Source organism: Poecilia reticulata, chromosome 8, assembly GCF_904066995.2.
Source record: "Poecilia reticulata chromosome 8, P_reticulata-male-v2, whole genome shotgun sequence".
Lineage (NCBI taxonomy): Eukaryota > Metazoa > Chordata > Actinopteri > Cyprinodontiformes > Poeciliidae > Poecilia > Poecilia reticulata.
The window spans coordinates 1,062,677-1,086,972 of NC_088837.1; the positions used below are offsets into that span (position 1 = coordinate 1,062,677).

At 39.8% G+C, this 24,296-nt stretch overlaps 2 protein-coding genes across 4 annotated transcripts; both read left to right on the forward strand.

The window, feature by feature from the left end:
* The first annotated feature begins 65 nt into the window (after positions 1–65).
* On the forward strand, positions 66–10,041 carry LOC103468165 (all-trans-retinol 13,14-reductase-like). Its single transcript, XM_008415055.3, has 12 exons — positions 66–875; positions 1,979–2,161; positions 2,496–2,634; positions 2,885–2,987; positions 3,989–4,184; positions 4,268–4,465; positions 5,549–5,668; positions 5,768–5,906; positions 6,616–6,725; positions 6,869–7,035; positions 8,539–8,698; positions 9,653–10,041. The coding sequence occupies exons 1-12, from the start codon at positions 713–715 to the stop codon at positions 9,802–9,804; spliced, it is 1,830 nt and encodes a 609-aa protein (XP_008413277.1). The 5' UTR covers positions 66–712; the 3' UTR covers positions 9,805–10,041.
* Positions 10,042–11,027: 986 nt separating this feature from the next.
* On the forward strand, positions 11,028–23,108 carry smarce1 (SWI/SNF related BAF chromatin remodeling complex subunit E1). 3 transcript variants are annotated; one of them, XM_008415050.2, is made up of 11 exons: positions 11,028–11,140; positions 11,681–11,738; positions 12,560–12,603; positions 13,228–13,326; positions 16,005–16,097; positions 18,102–18,233; positions 19,410–19,581; positions 19,922–20,094; positions 20,183–20,284; positions 21,103–21,334; positions 22,084–23,108. In XM_008415050.2, the coding sequence occupies exons 2-11, from the start codon at positions 11,732–11,734 to the stop codon at positions 22,410–22,412; spliced, it is 1,383 nt and encodes a 460-aa protein (XP_008413272.1). In that variant the 5' UTR covers positions 11,028–11,140; positions 11,681–11,731; the 3' UTR covers positions 22,413–23,108. The 3 variants fall into 3 exon arrangements, with proteins under 3 accessions (XP_008413272.1, XP_008413274.1, XP_008413275.1); XM_008415052.2 differs by having other exon boundaries at positions 16,005–16,085; XM_008415053.2 differs by lacking the exon at positions 13,228–13,326.
* The last annotated feature ends 1,188 nt before the right edge of the window (positions 23,109–24,296 follow it).

A 24,296-nucleotide genomic window follows, 5' to 3' on the forward strand; every position in this document is an offset into this window, starting at 1 on the left:
CATGTTACTGAGAAACCTAAATCTGGAAATCATACAGAACTTTTATATGTATACTTAATACATTCTTTGGAACAGTTTTATCAGCATTTCCAGAGGGAGAATAAAATGTCCTGCACTCAGTCCGTCGCTGTGTGGAATTGCATTATCTCCTCATGTATTTCCTCGGGCTACCTCGGTTTTGGCCAGTAATTACTGTATTTATTTGTTTTTAAAGCCAATAAGATAAGATTACATACTGCCATTTGTGATGTATTTTATCAAAGAAGTATGGAAGAATGGGCTTTGCAGACTGATATTTGTGGAAGGAAGAACACTTACCTTTATCTCTAGGCGGTTCAGTAATGAGGGGCTGATCATGTGGGTTTTTTTTTGAGGACTCCACACTGCAGGTCTGATGAACAAGCTGCTCTGTCTTTCCTGCTGGTCTCATGTCTTGCTGTAAAGAATTTTTTCTGCTGTTAAAGTCTGATTGTCACATGTTTTACCACATTTTCCTGACTTCTTGATGTGAATAACCATTAATCCTCTCCCATTCATTACTTTCAAACTGAGACTTCTTGCAGTTTTTCGCCTTCGTGACAGTTCTGCTCTTCCTCTTATGCAACTCTCAGATTTTCCTTCCTCCTCCCCAGTATATGCTTTGACCTTCGTCTCATCTCCTCTGCATTCCTTCTCCTGGTTTTTTTCGCGTTGAGTAAACTTCTCTTCTGCCATGTGGTTGTGGGTGTTTTCTGTCCTGAGTTGTCTGTTGGCGCTGGTCATCGTCTTGTTCTTGGTCACTGGGAAGCGCTATAAAGTGTTCAGTGAGAAGTGTCTGAGACCACCAGGACCCCTGGTCACCAACAGCAATGAGAGGGATGCCAGACTGAAGAAAGGTAAGAGAATGAGGAAATGTATACAAAGAGAAGGCAGTACTGAAGCAATGACTGTAAGTTGCTCTTATTTAACTACATTTTTCTTTTGACAAGTTGCATTACAGTAGCTGGTACAGTAATAAATTTTGGGAAAAATTGATAGTAATTTTTGTGCAGCCTAATTCAACATATACGTTCCACAACTTACTTCTTTAGAATTTACCAGATATTTTCTAAAAAAACACGATGAAGGTACATGATACGTTTCAAGAGGATTTAGAAAAATACTTTGTAAAATATACAAATTTCTTGTCAAGTTCTTGAAAATTTCTGTAAGCAGCCTCTGTGTCCCAGAAAATCACAGGCGGTATTCTTTACTGGTAAAAGAAATACATTTTTCTAAGAATACTATTTAATTTTACATCTTTTTTTATCAAGCAGCTTTTCTGTAATGTTTGTTCATTCAAGTAACGTAACAACAATTTAAATATAAATTTTGCAAAATGGAACCAGCACATTGGCCTCATTTAGAAGTTTGTTTTTCTTTTTGTGGTTTAAGAAATTGATAATTGGTGGTATGATGGGACGACCCCTGCTTTCATTTTTCGCCCTCCTCCTGAGTGTCACGCTAAGGCACTTCAGTTTGAAGTGAAGTTTTTGTCAAGGTCATCATTAATTTAACATGCTGCTTTCCTTTTGCCTCAGAACTCAGAAATGGGATTGACATCACACCCAGAATAAGATCCTACTTGTGTAAAGTAGGGATTTCAATTAGCTATTGAATATCATTTAAAGCTGTACATCCTATATGCAAACACCACCTTTAATTTATTCAGTTTAGAGCTGCAGGTATGTAACATTGATTTTAGACTCAATCTTTAAATTGTGTCTTGTAAAATAAATGCTTCCACCTCCACTTCCTGTTGTTAATGTGAGGAGCGGCCATATTGGATCTCGAAGTCAGCGATTGAAAGATTCTTTCACTTTCCAAGCGGGAAGTCCCTTTGTTCGGAGGGAGAGTCCTGTTCATCTTTTAGGCTCGGAAGTCAAAATTTCAAAGTTCCGACTACAAATGGAACGCAGCATCATACTCACAGTCTGACAGGTTGATGCATTTCTCTCAGGGTTCCGTACCGACCGGGTTCCACCGGCTCTGGATGCGGTGGTGATTGGCAGCGGCATTGGAGGCTTGGCAGCTGCAGCGATTTTATCCAAAGCTGGGAAGAAAGTTGTAGTCCTGGAGCAGCATGACCTTGCTGGGGGCTGCACACACACCTTCCAAAGCAATGGCTTTGAGTTCGATGTGGGTAGGTTTCTTTAGGAAAACACACAACAAAAACCTTCCTGTACTATAAATGTTGAAATATCAGAGAGTCAGATGTTCTTTGCATGGTTTCATAGCTAAACTACAAAACTCAATAAATAAGAAGTTCAAAATATGAACTTCTTATTCATATTTTGAATACTAGTTAGTTTGTGTATGAACTACACAAACTAACTAGTATTAGTTTGTGTAGTTTTGTGTATGAACTCTAGTTCATACACAAAAATAACAAAAAAATATCAGTTTAAAATTATTTATAAATGATATGTTTAAAAGGTTAAAAATACCTCAGTTCCTTCTTGTCCTACTTCCATCAGGGATCCATTATCTGGGCCAACTTCATGAGAACAGCCTGCTGAGGGTCGCTGTGGATCAGATCACTGAGGGACAGCTGCAGTTTGTCAAACTGGAACAACATTATGACACCGTGCTTCTTGGACCGCCTGGCTATTGCAGGTATTCCATGTCATCATCAACGTTATAGTCTGTCCTATAAGTTCTATCCATGGCATTTTTCTTAATATAGCAAAAAGGTAATCTTTATGAAGGGTGAAGACTCTTGTAACATCCTTTGAAACCATCTACAGGTCATTACTGAATAATTATGTATGTTTCATTCCAGCAATAGTTTTATCACATGTTATGTTTCCGGCCAGGAACCTGTCCCACCACCAGAACTAAACCTGACTGTTCTGTTTTCCTTCAGGGAGTATTATATTCATGGAGGGAAAACTGAGATGGCAGATTCCTTGAAGAAGCAGTTCCCAGAAGAAGAGGAGGCCATTGATGAGTTTATGAAACTGATGAAGGTATATGTGTGTGTGCGTGTGTGTGTGTGTGCGTGCGTGCGTGCGTGTGTGTGTGCGTGTGTGTGTGTGTGTGTGTGTGTGTGCGTGTGCGTGTGTGTGTGCGTGTGTGTGTGTGGGAGATCCATAATGATCCGGGTATAAGAGTCAGTTATAAGGTGCTGCAAGTGAACAGAGTAAAACCAGCACCCAGGCATATAAGAATCCCTCTTTTCCCTCCATATGTAACAATATAACCTCTGGTGGATACTTTAGTCCCATTGGACCAGAGGACATGTCTCCAGATAAGAAGGTTTTTACCCTGTAAACATTTACAGACTGCAATCTGGCTTTTTACATTTTGGACCAAAAACATGTCCAGGAGTGTTCAAGGTGTGGCCTTAAGTGTCTAATTGACTCAAATGTGTCAGTTAACCTATGAGAAGTTACCAACTCTGTGACATCATCACCTGGGCTTTTCCTCATTGTTTAGAAAGTAATTATTTAGTATGAACTGATTTTGAAGAAGATAAATAAAGAAATAAATCACTGACATATTCTTTCTCCCATTATTGTTCAATTTGCATTTATCAATTAGAAATATTTTTGGAAAAATAACTCAGTTAAAACAAGAGAAGTTTGGTCTGATTTAACTGCAGACAGTGAGAGGAAAGTTGTATGTAAACTTCTGGTTTCCGCTGCATTAATGAACTTTTAATCAGTGGGCACTCGGCCCAGGCACTTGGTCTCAACCTCCCAGTAGACTCACCTGTGTGATTTATGTTGCTATGCCCAAATAAGAAACATCTAATACTGTTTATATCATGCTGATTCCCACTGCTCTGTTTGCTGCTGTTCTACAGCAGTGTTTATACTGAAAGCAGTGGAAGTGGTGGTCGCACCAGCTGACTTCCTAGAAACAGCTCCATGAAAAATAGTCAAGCTTCATCTCTGAATTAACAGCTGTTTGACAGGATAGCATGTGCATAACTCTGAAAAATAACCTGGACTCTGTCCTTCTGCAGTACGCCTCTCGGAGAACTCCACTTATTGCCATTTTGAAGATCCTGCCCTACCCTGTGGTAAACTTTCTGATTTGGACTGGCCTGGTGAATAGAGTATCTTCTGTGTTTCGCCTAGCAACAACCAGCCATTCAGAGATGATGTCCCGACTCACTCAGAACAAGGACCTGCAGGCGCTCTCTGCCTACTTTTTCTACGGTGCTCATCACTTCCAGACCTCAGCTCATCAGCTGTGTGCTGCACACACATTGTTCACGGTTCTTGTGTTCTGTCGTCTGTAGGTGTCCCTCCTAAAGAGTCCAGCTTCCTCATCAATGCTCTTCTTCTCCACCACTACAAACGTGGAGCGTACTACCCTTACGGGGGGGCCAGTGAAATTGCCTTTCACATCGTTCCAGTTATTCAGCAGGCAGGCGGTGAAGTGTTGGTCAGGGCACCTGTTCAACGCATCCTCATCAACAGTCAGGGGGAGGCCTGTGGTGAGCAGAGGAAGACCTTTGGTCAAGTTTTGGTAAACTTTAAGAATAACAGTTCAATGTCATCTACATACAAGTTAAAGCAAAACGTTAGAGACCACATTTGGATTGACTCAGTTTGTTTAGGTGGGAAATGTATGAGAATTTCATTCCCTCATTCGGTTCACCTCACTAAACCTTTTTCATTAGAACAAACTTCATGGATATTTTCACAGAATTACAACAGCTGCTAATTTGGAATAGAATTCTCCAAATCAAGCACTAAGCATGAGTTTATAAAACACTGTAAAGACAAAAGGAGGTGTTGTGTTTTAGATTTGAATCCAGTGTATTTACAAATGCAGGCGCATACATCGATGCTCCTGCAAGGCTGAACGTCTGTCGCTCTGGTATTCCTGTGGCTGGCTATGTTTGTATGTACGATGGCGTATCAGGGTTACTGTAGATACAAAAAAAATATGCCCAAAAACTCAGAAATATTGAGCTTAATGGCTTAAATTATGGAAAGTTTTGAGTTTCAAAAGCTGAAAATTTGCTAAAAAAAATGTGGAAATTTTGAGCTTACTCTCAGAATGTTTCTAAAAAAAAAACATTTTGACTTTTTTGAGTTTCTTCTAAAGTCCAGCTTTTTTGACTTTTGAAACTCAGAAATTGTAACATTTTTCAAGAAAATTTCTGGGTTTACTCAAGATTTCTGAATTTTATTTTTTGGCAGGAATTAGTGAGCAACAAGCTACCTCATAATTTCATCTGGATCAATAAAGTTCCACCTAACCTAACCAAATTTAACTTGGCCACAGTGCAACCAACTGCTGCCCTACAAAATGTACAAGGTAGAAGAGTGTGAATGCCTGAATTATTGTTTAATGGCTTCTTGAGATTGTTTCTGGATCCTTGCAATTTTTCCTTCGACATATGAAAGCAAACAAAAACTATTCTTCCATCAGTTAAATGTGGTGTAATCAGCTGCTTGATTTGGCTATCTTTCCTTGTTTGTAACTCCAGGCTAACATCTGTAACATGTTTCTAGGTGAGCCACATTGCACATTTGCCCTACCACCATAAAGCACTTTGCATGTTTTCAAGGTGTGACGGTTCTCAAAGGACAACAAGAGATTGAGGTCCTCGCCCCTGTGGTCATTTCTGACGCAGGAATCTTCAATACCTTCCAGAAATTTCTACCCCAGCATATTCAGGAAAAACCAGGTAAAATGTTTCCACTCCGTTAACTATACACATTTCTGATATTATTTTCTTCATTTGGTGTCTCCTGTCTTTGTTGGTATTGTGTGTGTGTGTGTGTAGAAATCCAGTCACTGGTAGGCATGCTTCGTCATGGTATGGGTTCCTTCTTGGTCTTTGTTGGTCTGGATGGAACCAAAGAAGAGCTGAACATTGTTTCTAAAAACTTCTGGATGTATAAAGGCAATGACTTGGACTCACTGTATGTTTGCTCCCGCATGTTTTATTCTTTCTGACAACACTGTACATTGGTTTAAGAAATAGCTTTGCATCCTCATCTGTACAAAATGTTATGTTTGGAGTAAAACCGGCATTGAATATCATCCTCACAAGGAAACGGAGCTGGCAGCATCATGCTTTTCTTCAGCAGGGTCAGGAAATCTGGTCAGAGTTGATGGAAAGACTGAAGGAGAAAAATAAGGACAATCCTGAAACATTCAGCCAGAGCTATGGAATGGCTAAGCTCAAAGTATTATGTGTTAGAATGACCCAGTCAAAGTCTAGACCTAAGTCCAACTCCAAATCCGATGCAAGATTTAAAAACTGATGCCAACAAACACTCTAGATACAGTTTGATTAAACTGGAGTTGCTTAGGTAAGAAAAAAGGGCAACATTTTGTCTCTCAAACTGCAGACATAAAGGACAGCTCTACAAAGTCCTGACTCAGTTTGGATTTTATTTCCAAAAAAACTTTAAAGCCCATGTATTATTTTTCTTGCCTTGCACTTCATAGTTCTGCACTGTTCATGTTTGTCTGTCTTATAAAATCTTAGTAAAATATGAAGTTTAATGATTGTGAAGTGAAAAAAATGTGAAAAGGTTTAAGGGGTATAAACATTTAAAGAAAGAAGTATAATAATAATGTATTGCTCATGTCTCTATGTTTGGGGGCATGTTGCCGTGGCTGCAGTATGGAGGCATACTCTTCTCTGAACAGAGAGCAGGTGTTAGGAAACATACCCATGATGTTCATCACCTTCCCATCGGCTAAAGATCCAACAGCCGCCATCAGACACCCAGGTAACACACTCACCCCCCAGGACCGCTGTGAATTACTGAGTGAGACGTCTTTCATTGCAGTGTTTTTTCTTAATCTGACCCACAAATTTCACAAACATTCTTTTCCACATGTTGCTCTTCTGTATTCTCCTGTGTTTATACAGGTAAGTCCTGTATGACTTTACTCACCATGGCCCGCTATGAGTGGTTTGAGGATTGGAAAGAGACCAAAGTTGGCAAGAGGGGTCCAGAATATCTGGACCTGAAAAACAGCATGGCCCAAGAGTTGCTGGAATGGGCTCTAACCATCTTCCCTCAACTTCGAGATAAGGTGAGTCATTGTTGGATTCTGCATAAATTAGCCCTTTATCTCTAAGAAAAGAGACAAAAATTATTGGTGAGGTAATTCCTCTGCTAACTCTGATTCAAAAAGAATGCTCATTTCCACCTGCAGCACCTGAAAAGGTTGATGGTAGTCAATTGTGATTTAACAGATTATGAAGTGGTGAAATGCCAGTTTAGTAAATAATTAAAAACATGTCAGATAACTAACTCTCACTAATACCAAGCAAACCAAACTACAAACCAGCTGACAGTCCATAAAACAATTTCATGGCCTTCATCAATAATGAGTGCAAATCTGCTCATTTAACATAAAAGTTTTTACCAAATGTGCAAAGATTTATCATTGGAACATGCAATCTCGTTTGGCAAATTATTCCAATGACTCACATTCATTAAATGCAGTCCTCCATGTTGGGACTCTGCACTCACCTCTAGAGGGCGCCCTCTAGACTCTAGTCATGTTATCTGATCTCAGACAAACTTTCTTTAAAGGTGGAGCAACAATGTCATGAAGAATTTTATAAACTAAACAAATGTTTACATAAAAGATCCGATTTTTAAAGTTTAAAAGATCATATTTAGATCTTTTGCATATTGATCCAAGAGATTTTGAATCTATTTTGCATCCTTACAACCAGCTACCACCTAGCCATATAGAAAACAGGGGGAAAGAAAATCATAGAATATTATCATGTGGGAATCTTTATTACTAAGAGATCAAAATATATAAATCTAAAATTAGCTAAGCTAAATTTGAAATACTTTCTAAGCTTTTTCATATGTTTTTAAACGTATGATCCAAAGTCACACAGAGGTAAATTCATCAACAATTTTAATTTATGAAATTCCTGCAAACCTCCAGAACCATACAGTACAAACCACTGGTACCAGCTGTATCCATTTGATCACCTGATTATTAAAAAAAGCAAATTGTGTACATCTGTTATCAGAAATGATTAAAAGAAACCCTGAGTTTTTCAAGATTAAATGTTTCAATTCAAGTATTTATTCACTCTGTGTCTATTTCTACATTTTGGATTTTTTTTCTTTTTTTTTTTTGCCAGGTTGATCTGGCACGGTGGACCAGATCAGCCTTACATTGATCTGAAGTTGAATTTACTTCAACTTCAATTATTGCGTTTTCACAACAATTTCTTAAAATAGCAGTCAAGATGGCTCCATACCGTTTCATCACAAATTGTATCCCAGCTATGCTGGAAGAATGTACAACACTAGACTTTGATATTTATGTGTGGAGGTGGATGGTGGTTAAACATATAAAGCTAATGTCCAATAGTGGAATTAAATAGGCGAAATGACCTGCTTGTATGGGTGTGCAATGTTCAGCTTGAACTTCTATCTGAATGGAGCGTCATCTGTTCCTGGAGACTGAAGTCATAATGACCGTCCTCAACAAATCATGGCCGAAAAATGTGTTTGGTGTTGGTTTTATCTGTTGTTGTAAGACATTGTGTATGGTTGTGTTCAGGTGGCCATGGTGGAAGCTGCTACACCTCTAACAAATGTCCATTATCTGGGCGCTCCAAGAGGGGAGATGTACGGTGCAGAGCACAACCTGGAGCGCTTCGGTCCGGAAACATCTGCTAAGACACGACCACAGACCCCCGTCAGTGGGCTGTACCTCACAGGTAGCGTGACTGACGCCGCAGAGCAGATTGACCATAGTATATTAATAATAATAGTAATAATAATAACAACTGAGTAATATTTTATATGGCTGGAGTAATGGTTTCTGTCCTTCTGAGTGACTTTTCAAAGCATGTCATTTTTACTCTGGATGATGACAGTCTTCTACCAGCTTCTGCTAGCATCTTCACAAAATGTTCTGATTCTGTTCTAGGGTTGATTCAAACATTTAACACCAGAACATCTGACAGAAAACAGAACCCCGTGTGATATGTGATGGCTGGGTATTACTATGTTGTTGATACCTGTGTTTCCAATTGTTTGAATAGATGAATGTGAAACCTTCAAGTATCTGAAACTGGACCAAACCAGATGTTTGGAGCTCCACAATTCTTTCTTAGTGATATATTTGCTGATTCTGTTTGAGTTTTCTAGAATGCCCTTCATGAAAGCAGTGGGTTTGAAGTGTTGCCCTAAAATACATCCACAGGTGTGCCTCCAATCAACTTGGTTGTTATAAATTAGCTACCAAATTATCAGCTCAAATTTCTCATAAGCATTCCAAAATAGCTTTAGAGCATATTATCTTAGCTTGTGGAAGGTTGAGACTTTGAAAAAAATAAGAAGAAATCTCATAATTGTGGCATATGACAAGAAGAAAAAAATGTGGTAATGCTAATTGACCAAAAACAGGAAATGTTTAGCCTGAGTTAATGTTAGACAGAGAGGGGGGAGAAGGTTTGCTTTTTTCATATGGTGTATGTAAATATCTGGTTTCAATTGTAGTTGAACATCTAAGGAAACCTTGCTGATTTCACAGAGTTGTTGACTTACCTCAACTAAGACTTTGCATCTTACCCAGTAACATTATAATCTCAAATCTACTATGGAGGTTGTTTCTGTAATGCCTTTATAGGACCTAGAGTCTGATTCCTCATGTCATTGTGTGTGTTCAGGTCAGGATGTGTTCTGCAACGGCTTGGCTGGGGCCCTGCATGGCGGACTGCTCTGTGCCTCTGCTGTCCTCAACCAAATTCTCTATATCGACCTTGTTGCTCTGAAGACTCACCTCAAGCACCGGAACACCAAGAGGAAGAAGACCTTGTAGAAGCACAGAAGCACCCAAAACAGAACAAATTTAGATTTTAATGTTTTAGTGGTGTTTTATGTACTTCAGATATCCTGAGAATGCCTGAAGGCTTGGGGAAAGACGAGGCAGATGTGATTGGTCTGAGCTTCAAAGGCTCTCTTGTTCCTTTCCCCCTGCAGTGATCTTCAGAATAACCTCATAATCCTCTTCACTTCAGAAAAGTGTTTATCAATAAACTTTTAAGATTCCCATTCACAGATATATCTTGGTTTGGTTCTTTCACACTTTTACCATGTTCGATATCTCCTTCTTTTATTTTGTATGAAGCTTCATCAAGTCCAGAGGACCCCAAACGCTTCACACTACATTCACCCATTCACACACACACACACACACACACACACACACACACACACACACACACACACACACACACACATTCACACACTGCCCTATTGCAGTCTGAAAGAGAAGAAGCTGCCATGACGATGCCACCTGAAGTTTCTTTCCAAACATTAATAATAATAATAATAATAATAATAATAATAATAATAATAATAATAATAATAATAATAATAATAATAATTAATAATAAAGCACATTTATCTATTCAGTTTTCATGTTTGTTCACAAATATCTCTCTTTTCTCTTTGATAGCTACACTATCAAAGAGGTGTGTTGGTTTCTGTTAGATTATTTCTGCCATTTCCATGTTCATAACTTTTCAAAAAAATTTTAGCATCCACTATTGTATTATTATTCCAGCCTGTCTTCTGTAATTTCAACAGCTTATCGGTTTTACTCAAAGCGAATTCATGTAAGTTTGCTGACATGACATTGAAACATTACACAAGGACATAGAATTGATCAAATTAATTTAAAAGACTGCTGAGGGGACAAAAAACTTACATTAATTTCTTTTCACTGGATAAGTTTCCAATTAATGCAAAAGTGTTGTCTTCTGTCGTTACTATACTATTTCGTCAGTTTTTTTAAGCTGTTTAAATATATTCATCTACCACTGACTCTCTCCCTGACCCAACTGATTGAGCAACCTAGTAATAACAGTTAGAAAAGTAGTGATAGTAGTCTTTACTCAAAATTCTTTTCTTGTCTTACTTGAGTGATTTCTTGGACAGTTGCCTTTTTAGTTACTTCTACTTTATAATGAAGTAATGCTAGTCTTGAGAAAAAATCTTGGGTACCCATCCTGGACAAGAGCAAAATTCCCAGCGCCCACGTAGTCAAGCTCTTATTCTGAAAGAATATTTTGTTAAACACTACCGGTTTGTGCCTGAAAGGGAGAGAAGCGGAACAGGAGGTGTCTTCGTCGAAGGGAACAAAGGGTGACAAAGTGAGTGTGTTAGTAATTTCTTAGTGCATATAAAAATAATTTTTTGTTTAATACTTAAATAAGTTCAATTAGAATGTACTAAATAGGCTGGTTTTGGCTAGCTTAGTAGCTAGGCTCGTTGCTGAGTTCTTTCTGGTCTGTTACGTTCTGATAACTGTTAGCTTAGCATCGCTAGCATATTGATTCCATTCTTCCGACCAGAGTAAGTCTGTGAATAGTTTAGCGGACTTATTTTGTTTCTGTTTCTGCGTGTAAATGGGTCTATTAAATGAACTCTGTTAGACTGTTTATGTTTACCGAGGCGCAAATTCCTCCGTATTAGTGTTAGCCCTTCAGCTAGCGGGCCTTGCCTATTAGAGTTAGCCTGATTTTCAAGAAGACGATCGTCTTTCATTGCTGCTTATCGCAGATATCCAGTAACTTCTAGACCGCTTAGGAGTCCGCACATAATATTTCTTTAATTTGAACATTTTGGTTCTGATTGTTGTCTTTTAGTGGCTGAAATTGCTGAAGCCTTAGCGCTTTTTTTTCTTTTTGCAGTTTAACCAACATGGGAACAGCCTGATCTCTGCGATCCAGAGTCCAGCAAAGATGTCAAGTAAGTATAAACGTGTAAAAACACATTATTAATGATTTTCATTCTAACATTCCTATTTCCCTTATACTGCTGCAAGGAAAGTTATGTAACAAAAAATACAAATGTTAAGCATTCTAATATGAAAATATGGGCCTCATTCCCATGGACTAATCACTTAGTCATTCAAAAACATAAACAGGTCTATGCATTTCAGAATAACATTTCTTGTATTTACTCACCATTGGAGTATAAGATTAATAATGTATATATGATTACATGATATTACATATTGTGTAGAATTATGCATATTATACAATATGTATAAGATATAATGTTATACATATTGTATCATATGCTTATAGTGCACATATACAACATTTATAATGTATATCATAATATGCATGCACATATTGCATAAAAGGTGCAATATATGCGTATGACTGTGATCAGGACCTTTTTGTCTAATTACAAAACAGTAGTTTTTTCATCAGGAAGCAGTTGGATCATCTTCCAACTGCTTCCTGTCATCTTCTTCATGGTTTGTGTCAGTGGCAACATCCTGTTGTTAGTCATGTGACTTGTGTGATAAGGAAAAAAGTGTTTCCAATGCAGTTTTGCAAAATAAAACAACTTTGATACAAACAAAGAAAACATCTCTTCCTAGCACCAAAATGTAGCACGTTTCTATTAAGCAGATTTCAAATAAACGTCAAATAATGAAATTCGACATTTCATTACTTTAGAAATGTCAAATTGCGCAATTATATGGTCAGTGGAAATGCAGCTGAGCACTATGATCAGACTCAGGTTGTCATGCGTCTCTTTTCTCTGCTCCTGCACAGAGCGCCCATCCTACGCTCCACCTCCCCCTCCCGCCCCAACAACAGTGAGTATCTAACCAGCAGCTGCAGCCTCTCTTCCTCCTAGCTGGCCAACAGCTGGGCTGCTGTCCTCTACTTTTTGATTTTCCATATTCCTTCTCTATCTGAACTCACTAAGGTTGCCACAAATCTTGTTCAGCTCTCCATAATCACTTTGGCTCCTGCTTCTTCCCATTTTAAAACCATTTCTACCCTTTTAACAGAATGTAGCTGTTTGAGTCAAGATCTCTATCCTCCTAGGTTGGGTAGAAATCTTAGTGAACTTGAGTCAGCGGTCTGTGTTTTTTTTTTTTCTGGCCTTTCATTTCCTTGCATTCACAGCAGGGTGCAACATTGTGAACGGTTCTGGTCCAGACACGGGTTTAGTTAAACGGAGTTTGTTCTCCGCAGAAACTAAACCAAGCTTTAATCCTCCATGCAGCGTTGACGTGTTGTGCTCTCACTGTGAATGCCGGCCTGCTGGCCACTTCTTTCTTTTTTCCCTTGCATGTTGAGGTCATCAAACAACTGCTCATGTTTTCCACTCCTTTTTGTTTCTTTCTTTTTACTTTTTTTATTTTTGTCCCTCTTCTTCCTCTTGTTTGTGAGCCATTTCTCATTCGTGTTTTGTCTCATTTGTCTTCCATCAGCAAATGCCTTCCACCCCAGGGTTTGTGGGCTACAACCCTTACAGCCATCTGGCCTACAACAACCTCCGGCTGGGAGGGAGCTCCGGAGGCTCCAGCAGGGTAATGAATGGAAGAAGGATTTCAAAATGGGACTTGGAAATTGGGGGGTGGGGGGTGGTGGAATATGATTTGATATGTTATTGACTTTTCAGGGAAGCATTAAGAAAACAATAATTATTTGTGTGAATGCGAAAAGTTTTTTTTAACCCTTTTTTTTAATGAGGCTGAATTCATTATTGAAATAATCTTCAACTAATTTAGTAATTAACAGGACTGTACAGAATACAAAAAGGCCATTTTGCTGAAAACACAGAGCAGTAATTAAACCAAAACTGTACAGAAATATGGACATTTTGTATTAAGATAAGAAAAGCAAACTTTGTCTATAAATCTGTTCTACCTAGAACTTCTCAAGCAGCACTTTTAACTTCACCTGGTTCACATTCTGTTAAGAAAAATGTCCAATTTTTAATAAGTAAATTCAGTAAATACTCAGCGCATTAGTCCTCCACTCTGTTGATAATTCCAGGAGAAAGAGCTGAACTCTTGTTGATGTCAGAAGGATTTTTAACTGCAGATCCTTCAGTGAACGATCAGACGCTCACTAAAGGAATGCTGTTATAGCATTTTATGTACTAAAATGTGTTGCTCTTTCAAAGAAGCAGATTAATTCTGTTTACTTGCGACAACACATAATGGTGCATCATGTTTGTTGCTGCTTTAGCATGACGCTACTTCAGGTGTTTGGGTTTCACCCCGCCTGCCCAGTTGGAGTCCAGCTGGAGGTGGAAACATTCGCTTGAATATGCTGGATTATAAAGTGGCACACTGAACCGACCCGTACCTTTTGAAATGAGAAAAAAAGGGCTGAGCTGTCCTCTGTTTCCACGCCTGCTGTAGGTTTTGTTAAAGCTCAGAGTGGTGAGCACATTGTACGGAGGTAAAGTATCACAAGTACATGAAAAACATGTACTAAATGCAATTAATATCACTTTTGCTATTTTAAGCAATAGTTAATAATTTTCTTAAATTGTGCCGACTTAATTTTTAAATAAATGTTTTTATTGTGCTGGATATACAGTTGAAACCAGAAGGTGCACATAATAAAAGACACAAAACATTTTTTTCTTTTCTAAAGTAAAATCAGGCCAAACTTCTCTTGTTCTATTTCACTTACAATAAAAAACATTCTATTCCACTCAGCAAGGAGACGGGTTCTGGTCCAGAGCTAAAGCTAAAGTCCTTAAGATGCTGTTGAAGCTGGTAGGACATCAGCCACATTCACATAGACATGAGTAGTCAGAATAAATAGCCAATGGCAATAAAACATGTAATGTAGACACTCTCATTTGAATAACCAGATCCATGGAAACCAAATAGTAGTCATTAAGAAGTGCAGTGACGCTCCAGTAACAGCTGGGATGTCACTGCACTTCTTAATGACTACTATTTGGTAGTCATTAACGTTCATTTTATAACGTTAACACCGGAGCTGTAAGTGGTCCGGTATGAAACGGGGTGATGGAACAACACAGCACTTTCAAATTTCAATAATCAGAATGCAGAAATTGTTTCCCGTTGTTTTAAAAGGTTTCTGTCAATCTGCCTTTTCCCCATAGATACGCTTCCCGAACGCTCTGCACCTTAGGGGCTTAAAAAAAAAAAAGACGCACACATTGCGCAAAACTCTGAAACAGGAGAAGCGGGACATAAAACGGAGCGACGAACTAGATGTGAATTATGGCATAAAAACAGAGAATCCGACGCTGAACATTGAAAAATCAACACATGATGTGAAACACATGATGATTAGGCGGCGCAGCAGGTGATGCGCCGCCTAATATTCATCAGTGAATATTACTGATGGTCAATAAACGATAAAATAAATCTAGCAACAGGAAAGAAACTAAAGTGGACATAGCAATAAACCAAGAGAGGATAATACTAATCAAATGAAACTAAATGGAAATGAATGAAGAACAAAATGCAAGAATAAACTAAGAAACTAAAGTAAATGTATATTACAGACCATAACAGTAAAGAACTGATCACTTATTTATGTTTTTAACTAGATTTGATATTTTTATTTCTTCAATATTTTTCATGTCAGTGTTAATGTCATGAGGCTGATGACTCCATGACACTTTCAATTTGACTCATTAGGATTTGAATAAGAACCAGATTTGTTCTTTGTAAATCAAAACATCTACAATAGTGATGGTAATATTAATAATAAAATGATAGTCACTGCAAAGTAACCTGCAAATTCTTTGGTGGGGGGCGGTGAAGGACCTGGATAAAGGCTGGGGGGGCGCTGGCCCAAAAAAGGTTGAGAAACACTGATCTAACTAAAGACAGTGAATGGGGAAAAAACAGTGCATGTAACCTTGTGGTTTCAACTGTCATCTGCTCTTCATAACAAGTAGTATTTAGCTGCTGTAGAGCTACCAGTGTTTTTAACACTCTCCTAATGACAGCCAGGGCGGCGCTCTGCTGCAAACAGCTGACTACCTATTAAAGAGGGTAAAGGTCACTGAGCTGACACCATGAGGAAAGAGGGAGATAGGGGTTAGTGGTGTGTCTGATAACAGACAGCGGACCTCCAGATCTGGAGTTCTATGATCACTTTGTTCTTCTCTCCTCTTCCTCCTCGCTTGCTGTCCCTCCCTCTTCATCCCCCCATCCTGCTGTCCCCACCTGAAATCCTTTCATTTCTCTTCTCCTCTCCTTTTCCACAGAACTCATCAGGGATCACCGTCCCAAAGCCTCCCAAACCTCCAGACAAGCCTCTGATGCCTTACATGCGGTACAGCCGGAAGGTAAGCAGGAAGGTAAGACACCCATCTACGGTGTCTGCTTTTACTGCTTGTCCTCCCCTCCCCTGACAGTCTGCAGGGGTTTGAGGGCGGGAAACAGCCAAGCCATGACGCCTCACCACCACCACCACCTCCACCACCAAATGGAGCTACTCCACTCTTTTTCTGTCAGCTTTTAATTTTCAACAGCAACCTCCCGCAAATTCTATTTCTAGATACTACATTCACTTCCTCTGCTGCTCTTATTTCCTCTCTTGCTCTCATAGTTTTACAGTTCTAATCTCATCCTCACATGCTGCTGAAGACATTCTGCTCTCTGACTGTGCAGCCATAAATCCATCAGCTCCATGTTTCACCTTCCAAGTGGATTTCAATGAATTATAATATCGGGGAAATCCAAATCTATTTCAGTAATTCATTTCGAAGAATCACATGGAGTTCTATGTTTCCAGCATGTATTTCACTAAGTTTGGATTATTCTGTCTCACGGCCATTAGAAACTCCTAATCGACTCGTCAGAAATTAGAATATTACACAGACCAACAAAAAAGATTTTTACCATAGAAAGATTTGCCTTCTGAAAGGCATGCCTATTTGTAAACATAGGCGGGTACTGGCCTTTAAGCTGTCACTGGTTGCCATGGTTACCTGTATTTAACTTGCTGAATCAGCATTAGCCAGCATGTTGTCATACAGTAGGTTATGCTACCAAACTGACATTAGTGAATATTGTTGTCTGCAAGTGAGTGGATAAACAGGAAAAACGTCCCAAGCTTCAGTGGCTGTGGCATTAATTACCAGGAATATGAAAACAGTTTTGTTCACTATAAGATCAACTCAGTGAGATGTGTCGAGTCCCTCTAAATAAGAGGCACATATCCATGGTGATGGGGTTTTTCTCAAACTGTGAATTTTTACCAAACAATCATTCATATTTAGCATGCAATGGTCAAATGAAATATGATAATTTCTTCCTCTTTTGGTCCCAATTAGAGGAAAAATGAAGATGTAGCTGCAGTCATCAGGGCAGTTGGTAAAATAAGCCATGAAATCAAAAGTGCAGCAGGCTGAACGGGCGGCAACACCTGACAGACACTCTACGAAAAACCAAACCTCTGACCACGCAAAGCTGCATGTGGGTGTAAATAACTTTATTAGCCTAATATTCAGTAGTTCAGTTAGAATAATGTATTGTTACAGTTGAGTGGGTGCTGAACTGGTGATCTCGCTAAATACTTTATTGATCTCAAAGGGAAATTAAATTATGTTTTTATGGTTATGGCTTTTAGCAAAAGAACAAAGTGTTAAAAATATTGGCAAAAATCAATCCGGCTGGACAGAATCCAAAACAAGAAGGAACAGTTGTCCAAAAACAGTAGTTTTTTCTCAGAAAGGAAGGAGTGGAAGTTTGAAAACTGAAAAATGTCACTGAAAGTAACAGAGCTGCTCCAACATGCTGCCACTCTGTTTATTAAAGCAGGTTCTGATTCTCTGTCAGTACCAAGACATCCTGGAAAACAAAAGCAGGATTTCCATAAAGCTTGTCTGCAGAGGGGAAAGTGTTGGAGCGCTGCTCTGACTGGGAAACCTCTCTACACCTCAGCAGCTTGGATTCTGTTCCTCTCCACTCTGCAGACTCCGAGACCTTCTATTTCCAAATAAAATGCTAATTTAATGTCATAGGATTACTCTGACCCAACACACGTTTCCTTCCACCCATATTTGCATTAATGTTCTTGGAACGGCACTCTGAACAGATATTATTATAGCAGTAACCCACTTTAAACATTTTTTGAATTGAATTACTGGAAAAAAAAACCTCTTTGAGGATATTATAATTTATTGAGATGCACTTCTCTTTTGTTTCCTCAAGTCTTTCTGCAAAAAATAAATACTAGTTGACTGCTTCTGTCTTTAGTTTTTTCCTCCTTTATTTCCTTGTTGTCTTCTAGTTCTCTCATTAAAGTGGATGTGATCTGATGGTGTGTGCCCATGTTTTCATCTTCCATCACCCTGAAGGTATGGGACCAGGTGAAGGCCTCCAATCCAGACCTGAAGCTCTGGGAGATTGGGAAGATTATCGGAGGGATGTGGAGGGACCTGACTGACGAGGAGAAGCAGGACTACCTGAATGAGTACGAAGCTGAAAAGGTTTGTACTCGGTCCTCCTTCAGTCCTCTGTGAGGGGAGAATGATCATTCATGGAACGTTGGCGTTGGGGACGTCTCTGCTGCTGCTACGTGTTTAGCATGGAGATGCTATTTAAGGCTTTAATAGCTTCTCTGACAGGCTAACTCCTTTTAGCATAACTTCAACACGACTACAATCTTTTTCAGCAGATCGGTTTTAGAAGCAGCTTTTCCTTCATCGCTTTGTTTTGTCTCAGATTTATGGGCACACCAGAAACAAACTACTAAGGTTTCAATTCAGGGCGTTTTTATGTTTTTCTTTTTTTTTTAAAGTTAGACGCGTTTATATATAATTAATCAATCAAAATGAATGCATTAAAGTCCAAGCCCAAGTTATCAGTGTAGGTTAATTCTGACAATATTTGATTAGTCTATAAATTGTGATGAAGCGGTGAAGTGCTTTTTTATTTATGTTACTCATAATGTACAACTAGTGAACAGTTAGACACAGGACTTCGTAGAATGAATGATAAATCTGTAGTTTTATTATTGCAAGCTGTCTGCTCTCTCCTGCTGCTACCAAACTTGGAGGAACAGTAATTATTTGTTCCCTTTAGTGCACAGGCTCAAAAATTACATTTTGACATAATAAAGTCCAAAGTGTAAAAGAACCCTCTAAATTTTGTATACAAGATGACAAATAACCTGAAGTGTGTTCTACCCCAAATTCCCCAAGTGGCATAGTCCTAGCTTCACCTGATTATAATCTAAGAATTAAAAAAATCTCTTGTTTTATTATCTGTTTACTTAATCAAGAAAGCAGTCATCAGATTAGCTCTGCACTGTAAATGTTGATAGGATTGTTTTTGCTGCAGATGCGTCCTTTGCTATGATTGATTAAGCGTTCACTAAAGAAATGCTGTTATTCCGTTTTGAAAGGTTTTTCTATTTACAAACGGTATACAATTATTTATTTTCATAGTGTAATGTATTTCTAAAGTTGTTTAAAATAGTCTAAGTGGTTCAATAAAGAATCTGCAAAAATTTAGTCTTTTTTTTTTATCTGGTTAAACATGAGAATAATCAATAACTGATTCCTAAATGAATGGTTCAGTTGGTTGACCTCTCCCAGTGTTATCCAGATGTTTGCTGATCCGTTCCTGGAGGTTGGCTGCTAAAGGAGCGTTTTTGCCTGCAGATCGAGTACAACGACTCGTTGAAAGCTTATCACAACTCTCCAGCTTACTTGGCCTATGTGAACGCCAAGAACCGCGCTGAAGCTGCCATGGAGGAGGAGAGCAGGCAGAGGCAGAGTCGCATGGACAAGGGAGAGCCGTACATGAGCATCCAGCCTGCCGAGGACCCCGATGGCAAGTTCACTTTCACAAACCTCCTAAAACCCTCTGAGGACCAGCGCAGGGACCTGACCTGGAACATGCTAACTCAGTGGTCCCCAAAGTCGGTCCTGAAGGGCCGGCATCCTGCATGTTTTATTCTCTCCCTGGTGGTAGTAACAACCTTTTCAGCATGTCAATGTTCTTCTTAGGCCTCTAATGAGTCATCATTTGATCCATGTGCGCTAAACCAGGGAGAGAACTAAAACATGCAGGATGCCGGCCCTCCAGGACCGACTTTGTGCTAACTGGACAGCTCTGGTTTAGCTAGCGGCTGATATTGAAGTTTGATGTTGGCTTTTCTTTCTGTGCCCAGACTACGATGACGGCTTTTCAGTGAAGCACTCGGCGGCCGCTCGTTTCCAGAGGAACCACCGACTCATCAGCGACATCCTCAGCGAGATTGTTGTCCCCGATGTCCGCTCTGTGGTCACCACGGCCCGCATGCAGGTCCTCAAGAGGCAGGTCCAGTCCCTCATGGTGCACCAGGTTGGTTGGCTGGATGAGGCGTGTGGCTGTTGGTTATGTTAAGGTTGATGGCGGTTTCCTCTGAGCGGCTGTCTGCGGGTCATTTCAGAGGAAGCTGGAGGCGGAGCTTCTGCAGATCGAAGATCGCCACCAAGAGAAGAAGAGACGCTTCCTGGAGACTACTGATTCCTTCAACACTGAACTCAAGCGGGTGAGATTCCTCTCAGCGATTGGAGCTAAATAAGATCCAGCCTCACTGTAGCTACAGGTGTAATGTGTGTTTGTGGAAATTATGAAATTCTAAAAATATAATCAGGACATGTTTTTTCCCCCCCTGTCCTTCAGCTTTCTTCCAGTTCAGATATTTTGTTTTCTTGTTCTTTTTTGACTGTTTTTAATGTCTGTTCGAAATAAATAAATAAATGAAATGAAATGATATAGATTTTTTGTTTCTTACTCAACATTTTTGTCAGCCTTGATATTTTCTTTCCACAACTTTCCAATTTTATTTTTGTTCTGTGAAAGAGAAACTTTATTATCCCATGTGGGAAATTATTTTGCCACAGCAACAAGCAAATAGATAAAAATGATTTTAAAAGAATGATGTGTAAAATATGATTATCCCTGACACACATCATAAGTAACAAGTATAGTCATAACAAATGTTATTTAATGAGCTTGAGAATTCTCTCAATTATTTCTGCTGTTTGTTCTCTTGTTTAAGTTTTGTTATCCAATCAAATCAAACCATTAATTGAATATCTAGTGCTGGAATGTCCCAAGTTCATCCTAAATCCCATCTCCAGGTCGCCTGAAGATGTTTTTAAATAACCAGTATCTGAGGCTAAACTCAGCTACACATCCTCTTGTTTTTGCTCTACAGTCTGTCTGGCATTTAAAAAATTAAAATTGTATTGTCCACATCTGTTAAAACTGTGGAGGAAATATGCTGTTGATGTTGTAAAACCATCCTGCCTGAACCAGGCCTGTCTGTACTCAGTGCTGCGTTTGGCCTTGTCTCGTGTGCAGCTGTGCAGCCTGAAGGTGGAGGTGGACATGGAGAAGCTGGCGGCCGAGATGGCGGCTGCAGAGGAGGCGGCCAGACGGAGAGCCGAGGAACGTGAGCGAGAAGCGGCCGAGCAGGCGGAGAAAGCAGCGCAGCAGCAACAGGAAGCTGCAGCCAACAAAGCTGCAGAGCAGAGCAACGCTAGCGCCACCTCAGGGACCACAGAGGAAGACAAGCCCACACCAATGGAGACAGGTACTAATGCTTCCACACTGTGAGCGCGTAATGGGGCTTTCTTATAAAACTCATCACTTTAACCAAAACATTTGAAATGTTCTCATTTTCAGAGTTAAAGTGGACGTATTGTGCAAAATTCACATTTTGTGGTTTTTGTTGTTCCATTTTGGTTTCTATTGCTTCTAAAAGCAGCACAATAAGTTCATGTTTTTGGTGTCTGGAAGATGAGGCATTTCAAAAACCTCCAGAATGTAACACCACAAATCGTCAAGCATTGCCGGTCACCTAGCAACCCCCGCCAGCCCCGTCCCGTCACCTTGCAGCCCCACCATAGCTCCAGCCCATTTGCTCAGCTTGTTTTCCCGCTGTATGCCCTGTACAATAGCAGATACAGCGTCAATGTACAAGTTTTCCAACAACAAAACTTGTTTTAAAAGACAAGTTTTGTTGTTGACTTACCATCCAGAAGCCCTTTGCTGCATTCTTGTTGGCTGTGCAGGAGGCTCCACGTCTGCTTTTCACAGATGCATGGTTGTATAATTGCACATCTGTTTGAAGTCATTTTCACATTGTTGAGGGAGCGTGGCCAGCAGCTTGTTTGGTTTAAAGTGACAGCAGACTAAAACGGCTCATTGTGAAAGGAACTCACAGTAGGCAGAACTGAGCAGTATAAAATCTCATTATCTAAGAATTATTTGTGCAAAAAAATGTTTTGTATAGGCCATAGTTCTATCCTAAACGTGTGTGCGTGTGTCCTGCTCCCCCAGATGAGGCGGCGCCGGCTGAGCCTCTCTCTGACCAGCAGTCTACTGCCCCTCCCCTGCCTGACCCCCCGTCTGGCTCTGACAAAGCAGCCCCTCCCTCCGACCCCCCAAGGGAGAGCAGCACTCCGGTCAGCAGCACCCCCAGTGAAGACAGCAGCAGCTTGCCCCCTCCAGCAGATGGCAGCGTTGGGGCCCCAGCGTCATCAGACCCCTCAGTGGGACAGGAAGGCCCAAACCCTGGGGCTGCAGCGCCCCCACCCTCCTCAGAAGAAGTAGCCCCCCCACCACCTCTACTTCTGCCCAATCAGAGTAGCCAACAGTATGATGTGTGAGTTTAGTTAGAACAGAGTGGTAGCAGTAGAGGTGGGCCCTCTAGTGGTGAAGTTGTGAACCTGGCGGGTTCATTACTGCTCCATCCGTCTCACCTGACAGACCAACGTTCTGCTAGTCTGTAGGGAACACACAACTGGTTCTGTTACTTCTTGCTTTCCTGTCACACACCTGAGACTATACTCCACCTGTAAACCTCCCCTTTTGACCAACTCAGCTTTTCTGAAACATTTCTGACTCAGCTGGCTGGAAGAAGCTCTGTTTGGTTTCTGTTGATTCCCAACCTTCTGCATGCTCAGCTAAGTATGAATCTGCAACAGTTTGAGGTTCCTGCAGATACGAGGAACCTTTAGAATATGTGGAATAAAACTAAGTAAGCTGATATTTGATGACTTGGTGAGTTTAAAGTCAGCGTCGTCGTTTCATCCCTGTGTTTCTGCTGAAACACCAGATATGTCCTCCATGTTGTTTCTGTAATGGTTTTCCATCATATTTTCTACTGACTGTATCTTTTATTTCCCTGTTTTTGCTGACATTAGAATCATTTCCATCAGAGAAGTGCATGGGCCACACCCATTCAAAAGTAACCTCACTTATCCATTCAAAGGACTGGTTTCTTACTTGAAATGGACCTTTTAGTAATCTGCCTCTTTTTGTACTGTCTGATCTTATTGATTTAAATAAATTTGATTTCCCTATCTGTGGGTGGGTGACTTTTTTTAGTTTTGATTTATCTTGATGTACTCTCCTCACAAAGTGTTGGCCATATTTAACTCATAGGTGACATTTAAGGATGAACCTAACATGCACTATGACCTTTCCATGTGAACTTATGTTCAGTTCAATTCCTTTTAGTCATAGAGGGGCAATTCAGTCATCTCAATTCACTTGACAAAATGTTTTTAAAATACTTAATTTAGAATGAAACTGACATTTTTAAATGAATTACAAGTCTGGTGATCGTTTAACTGAAAAGTGAACCCGCATTTGATGAGGAAAAAAATTGTATCCAATAAATGGATTTTATTAATGTAATTTTGTGATCATTGTAAAATCTGGGTTAAAATAGGTTATGTATTATTGTTGTCACTGCCCTGCGACAGACTGGCAACCTGTCCAGGAGATGGGCACCAGCAACCCTCCTGACCACACTGAGGGACAAGGGTGAAAGAAAATGGATGGATTTATGGATTATTGTTGTCGCACACAGGGAAATATAAAAATGTTTATCATGGTCATCTTTCTGATTGGCTGCCAGTCAAATGTATCACTTTGCTCCTCAAGCTAGAAATGGAAAAAGTAGAAAAACGCCAGAAGAACCGTCCAGCAGCCCTGCTGAAAAAGAAAAAACTAATGGAGAGGAAATAAAATTTCATGGGATAAATATAAAAATCTGACATTTTCTTGGCAACAGACTGGCGACCTGTCCCGGCTGTACCCCGCCTCATGCCTGGATCGTTAGCTGGAGATGGGCACCAGCGGCCCTCCTGACCCCACTAAAGGACAAGGGTGTTAGAAGATGGATGGATGGATGGATGGAAGGACATTTTCTTATCGAAAGAGGGTTTTGTGGTGGAACATTTTATCTGGTAATATATTCAACATCATCATGAACTTTATAAAACACATCAACACCAGCCACAGCTGAAGCAAGGTGCTGAGCGTCAGTAAACTAAATAAAAGCATAAAAATAAAGTGACAAAGCTAAACATACAATAAATCAGATTAATAAAGTCATAACTGTGACCTTCCAAAATAATGGCCTGAGTTAGCAAAACGTTTTAACACCACATAGCTTGTTGCCAACTAAAATCAGACACTATAAGGTCAGCATTTATGCTAAATGAATGTAATAATTATTGAAAAGTAAATAAAAGTGAGAAAAA